The sequence below is a fragment of the Fukomys damarensis genome, unplaced genomic scaffold (genome assembly GCF_012274545.1).
Source record: "Fukomys damarensis isolate Sample0158 unplaced genomic scaffold, DMR_v1.0_HiC HiC_scaffold_23, whole genome shotgun sequence".
NCBI classification, from domain to species: Eukaryota; Metazoa; Chordata; class Mammalia; order Rodentia; family Bathyergidae; genus Fukomys; species Fukomys damarensis.
In genome coordinates, this window is record NW_022900935.1 from 60,561,384 (window position 1) to 60,567,042 (window position 5,659).

The 5,659-nt window shown below is 57.7% G+C and overlaps 1 protein-coding gene across 2 annotated transcripts in view; it reads left to right on the plus strand.

Annotated features, from left to right (window-relative positions):
• Positions 1-2,915: 2,915 nt before the first annotated feature.
• Mgat5b (alpha-1,6-mannosylglycoprotein 6-beta-N-acetylglucosaminyltransferase B) overlaps positions 2,916-5,659 on the plus strand; it is a 57,784-nt gene continuing 55,040 nt past the window's right edge. For both annotated transcript variants that reach the window (XM_010618470.3, XM_033767238.1), the window contains exon 1: positions 2,916-3,025. In XM_010618470.3, the coding sequence (XP_010616772.1) occupies positions 2,956-3,025 (70 nt within the window). In that variant the 5' untranslated portion in view covers positions 2,916-2,955. The remainder of the gene's footprint in view (positions 3,026-5,659) is intronic.

The following is a 5,659-nucleotide window of genomic DNA, read 5'->3' on the forward strand; positions in this document are numbered from 1 at the left end:
GGACTCGGGACAGGCCACAGGTGGGGACCTAGCGCTGCTGGGCAGGAGGCGCCAGGCTTGGGCTGTGGGGCGGACCGGTCGAGCCCTCACCTCCAGGCCTCCAGCTCGAGCCCGTTGTCCTCCGAAGCCTTCCGGGCCCCCTCCGGTCTCCCCCCAAGTCCCTATGGAGCTGGGGTTGGGGAGACTGCGACCCCCCTGGTCTCCCAGTGTGAGGGTAGCCGCTGGAGGAACCATCAGTCGGGCTGATCTGGGAGGATCTGGGCTGTGGGGCCTGGGCTTTAAGCGGATTATTAGAGGGCATCAGGAACCCCTGGCCTGAGGTGCCCACAGGAAGATGGATGAGAACCGGGCATCTCTGGAAAGGGTCTTCTCCTCCAGGGAAAGCCTCCAATCCCTTCCTGGTCTGCCCGGGACTCGGAGAGGGTCCTCGCCCCGTCTTCCACCCCATGTTGGCCCCGCCCAGCAGCCCGCTGGAAGTCCCTCTTCTGCAAGACGTTTCCTGGCGCGATTCGCTCAGCAGCCCCCAGAACCTCGGACAGCGCCTGGCGCAGCGCGGCTTCTCTGTCTGGTCCTGTCCCTATCCCTTTTGGGCTCCTATCTTTGTTTTTGTTTATGTTTTTAGACAAGGTCTTGCTATGTACTTTAGGCTGGCCTTGAACTCGGTATGCAGCCCAAGCTGGCCTCGAACTCATGGCGATCCTCCTGCCTCAGCCTCCTGAGTGCTGGGATTACAGGTGGTGGGGCACCAGACCCAGCTGGGCTCCTTATCTGACAGCTTTGGGGGTGAGGTTGTATGCCCTCCCCCTACGTGTGCAACTTGACCTCAGAGTCTCAGAGCCACCAGGGGAGTTTTCATTTCCCCTTCAGATGGGGGGCATTCCTCTGATTACATCATCCCAACTTCGTCCCCAAGGAGAGCTGGGGACACTGATCTTTTGGTTTTCCTAGACTTCTGGCAGGGCCTTTATTCTGTAGGTGCTCCTAAATGTTGCTCGAATGGATGTATGGATGTATGGAACCATTTTAACTTGGTTCCACTATGTATGACCCCAGCTGCTTTGGGGAATCCTGGACTCCAGGGTTGGCGACTGGCAGAGAGAGAATCAGGTGAAGGGCGCTGGGGCTTCAGGGTCTGAGCTAAAAGTGTGGACACCTTTTGCGAGGGAGTCTGGACCCTGGCGGGCAGTTCAGGCCTCTAAGTACACCTCCAGGGCTGGAGAGAAGAGGAAGGAACAGGACAGGAGGCTGCAGCTGAGGGAGTCCTTCCTTGTCCTCAGGCCTGGAGGACAAACAGCTGATCTCCCCTGGGGTCTCCCTGGGTATGTGACAACCCCTTTGCTGCACTGTCACTCTGCTGCTACCCCGAGACTGCCTGATTCCCTCTAGGGAACAGTGGGGTCTGAACCCCACCCCAGACTTGGAGGAAACCCGTGTCTCTGGTGCCGTCTCGCCCGCTGCATCACACCTCTGTCCTCCCTGGCAGGGACTCGTCTGTAAATTTCCCCCAGGACACTCCCAGGCCCTTCACTCTGTGGGTCCTGCCCTTCTCTGACTTAATCGCTAACAGTTTCCTTTAAACGTGGGCTGGGAATTTTGTTGTGCTTTTTATTTTCTTCTGCAATTATGTGTTTTCTTTAATGGACCAAATTTTAATTAAATACTGCTCTGCCAGTTTCAAATAATGAAGATTAAAATGCATAAAGCAAGTCTTGTATAAAGATACAAACAAGCCCTGGGTTTGAGGAGAGGAGATAGGGCAGCTGGAAGACCCTGGCGTGACCTGTGGGCCCTGCCTGGGCGGCCTGGCTCCACACAGGTGGGCTTCTCCACGCCGACCTAGAGGAGGGGCCTCCCCTCCGGGCTCTGCTGTACATCGTGTCCCCTGGTAGAGTCAAGGTCCCGGAACATCTGCCACCGCTGACTGCTCCCAAGGCTGCACTGCCAGCCCAGTTCTCCAGTTCGGGGCTCAGCTTGAGCGTGGAGGATCAGGAGCCTGAGCTGGGCTTGGGGGTGGTCTTGTGTCTGGTTCCCTGCTGCCTCCCTGGCTCCTTGACCAGCCTGCCCACCAGGGTGGCAGCACACGTGCTCTTGCGACACTCCATGTCCAGGTGCGAGCCCGCTCTGGGCAGTCGGTGGAGCAGACTGGCGAGCACTGTGTGCGGGTCTGGTGGAGGACAGGGAGGGGTCTAGGGACAGCAGAGGCCTGGTCCGCCTTGCTTGGGATCTTATGTATGAGTGACAGGGTACACAGTACCCCTGAGAACGCAGATCCAGAGCTTTTACAGTGTGCCAGTGACTGCTGGTGGCTACACACAGGGGGAGGGGGGCCCAGGTGATGGATGGGCTCCTGGTGGGTCTCGGCTGGACCGATTACCTTCTCTGTGGCTGCCTCGGGCCCTGCTGTTCCGTCTACTCCAGGGTTCTCAAACTTTAGCATGCGTCAGGGTCACCGGGAGAGCTTGTTGGGATGGATGGCTCCACCCTGTGTCCAGCCCAGAGGCTCGGGGCTCCAGAATGCGCATTTCTGACGATTCTCAGGTGACCCTGCGGGTCAGGGACTGCACTTTGAGAAGCTGTTACTGCTGATGAGCTGGGCTCTGTCTAAATAAAGGCTGGATGCTGCCCAGATTTCTACCTAAATGGCGTCCTTCTTCCATGATGGTCTTTCATGGGCTTGTGGCCAGTGCCCTGTAGCCTGCTCTTGGCTCTGCCATGGAGGGTGCCCTTCTGGGCCCCCCAAACTCAGCTCCTGCTCTCGTTACCCCATCCGCCCCTGGTTTCTGTTCCTCACTCACTCGTTCTGAATGTGTTTTTGTGCCCCTCCCAGCTGAGGTGTGGCTGACATAGGGCTGAGGTTGGACACTGTGTCTCTCGCTGGCCTGCCCTGCTGACCTGCCCTCTCCTTCCCACAGGCTTTTTGTCCTGGGGATCGGCTTCTTCACGCTGTGCTTCCTGATGACCTCTCTGGGAGGCCAGTTCTCTGCCCGGCGCCTGGGGGACTCACCCTTCACCATCCGCACAGAAGGTATCTTCGGGGCAAAGTGGTAAAAACTAAATGCCAGTGTTTGCCAGTCGAAGGGGAGGTGTGCGCCTTTGAGCCCAGCGCTGTTGGGGGCCTCCTGGGGCCCTGTCCCAGGCATCCTGCCACCTCGTAGGCGAGTGTGTAAGAAGAGCGGGGCCTCAGCCTTGGCTGGGTGACCTTATGCGCTTGTCTTGGCTCTGGTCCTTCCTGTGCCCCCAGGCTTCCTTTGGCCAGGACCCACCCTCAGGCCAGGGGAAGAGGCCTGGGACCCGGGGTCTCCAGCATCAGAACAGACAGTGTGTGTGTGGCTCCTTCCGGTGGGTGTCCACGGTGGCATCCCTGGGGACGACCCCGGCCTCTGGGACTCACATGTTCTGTGCCTCTGGTCCAGGCTGTGGTCCCCCTGGGGACGGCCTGGCCTCGGGCTCCCGTGTCTGGTCTCTGAGCTCTCGGGCTATAGATCCGGCCCCTTTCTTACGGCTCCTTGCCCAGGTGATGGTTGCGGGGTGTGGAGTTGCGGCTCAGAGCATGAGCTTCAGGCACCAGCAGACATGGTTAGCTTCTTGGTTCATCACCTCCTGGCTGTGAGCCACTGGCCAAGACTCTTAGGTCACCAGCAGAGAGGAAAAGTAGTGGCCTTTCCAGAGATTGGCTCACACGTGAAATCAGCTGGCACAGGTGGGTGCCACGCGGCAGGGATGCGACAAACTGGGGGTCCTCGTGCCAGGCCCTGCTGTGGGTGTGGCAGTGCGAGCCGTAGAGTCCTGCCCAGGGTGCCCCGGTGGCCTTTGGGTCGGCAGTGGGTGGAGCAATGGGGAGACCGAGCCAAAGGGGTTTCTGGAGATGCTTGGCTCGGGCGATTTCGAAGTCCCCTTCTCGGACTCACGGGGCTCGGCTCTCTGGCCCTCTGTTCCCAGCCGTGAGTATCGTACACATTCCGAGTGCACAGGTTGTCATCTGGAGCGGGCGCTCTGAGTGGCACTCATCACGCCATCTGCTAGCTCGTCATTCGATTCATCCCTCTGGTTTCACACGCTCTCCTTTAAACTTGCAAAAGCTCCCAGAAGGAATCTCACACTTATTAGTCATTCAGGCTTGGGTGTAAGTTAATTGATCCCATTTCTGACTCGCGCAGATCCCTCGATCTCCCTGCGCCTCCGTGTTCTCCCCTGGCAGGCGGGGGTGATGCCGCCGCTGCCCCAGGGCGCAGGTGTGAGGGTCCCCACGGGCACTGGGGCTGAGGACCGAGGAGGGATGGGGCAGGCGTGAAGGTGGGCTGGAGGACTTGGGGGAGGGATGTCGAAAGTGGGGTGCAAAGACTGATGCTTAGGCTCCCTGGGTGCAGCCTCTGGAAGGAGGGTACTCCTGTCTGGCTGGGCCACTGCAAGAGCTTCTGGAAACCCGGCCTCCGGCACGGCCAGGGCTCTGAGAGGTCCGAGTAGGGGCTGCTGGTGCTGGAGGGGTTTGTGGGGAGCCTTGTTTCTTCTGGCCAGGGTTGGGTGGGGCCGAGGTGACTCTCCCATCCCACAGCCCCTGCCCTCTCCTGCCAGGGTTGGGCCTGGAGAGAGAAGAGCATGAGAGGCTTGTTCAAGTATTTTTTTAATTATTTTTAATTTTTTTGGGGGGGATCGAACTCAGGACCTTGTGCTTTCGAGGCAGGCAGTGGCACCACTGAGCCAAACCCCCAGCAGAGCACAAGGGGCTTGTGAGGGCCCCACTGAGGGTCTGCACTGAGCAGTTTGCCCAGAAGCTGGGGAAACTTTGGCCCCAGCCCCGACTCTTGTGCCACACTGGGGACGGACGTTGTCGAAGGTCATGCATGTCGACTAGGGACATGTGTGTGTGTATGTGTGTGGATGTGTGTGTGCATTCGTGCAGGTGCTTAATCTTTTCATTGAGGTCTAAAATACACAAAGTAGCTCAGATCCTCAGATCCAGAAATAACACAAGCAGCACCTGCGTGTCCCCGTGCCCCCTCCCCGGCACTGCTTTTCCACAGACCTTCACTTCTGATGGCATAGAACGGCTGTGCCTGAGGTTGGATTTCGTGAAGAGTGAGTGGTCCCTTGTGTGGTTCTTTTTCTCGACATTGACAGTGTGAGATTCACCTCTCTCCTGGTATACGGTCGAGATGGGGTCTTGCTAAATCGCTAAGTTGCCCAGGTTGGGCTCAGACTTGTGATCCTCCTGCCTCAGCTTTGTAGATGCTGGGATTACAGGCCCGAGTTCCACTGTGTACTTCCTTATTGGATCACCGATGGATGCTGGATTGTTTCTGGGTTGGAACTTTGGGACTAGAACAGCTGAGACCACTCCGGTGTGTGACTCCTGCTGGGCATCTGGTGGCATTTCTGTTGGGCATTCTTGGAGTAGAGTCTCTGGATCTCATGAGTGCTGCAGCATTTAGTTCTAGGCCAGGGTGATTCAGGTCAAAGCCTCTTCACATCACGTTACCCATGCCCTCAGGCTGGGAGCTGAGTGCCTGCAAAATGGACCAACAGCCTGGGAAGAGGAAGTATGGATAAGGAGGGAGCCTCTGAGAAACAGGAGAAAGGACCCTAATCCAGTTTGTGTCCCAATTCTCACTGTTCCCTGATTTTTTTTTTTTTTTTTTTTTTTTTTTTTTTTTTTTTTTTT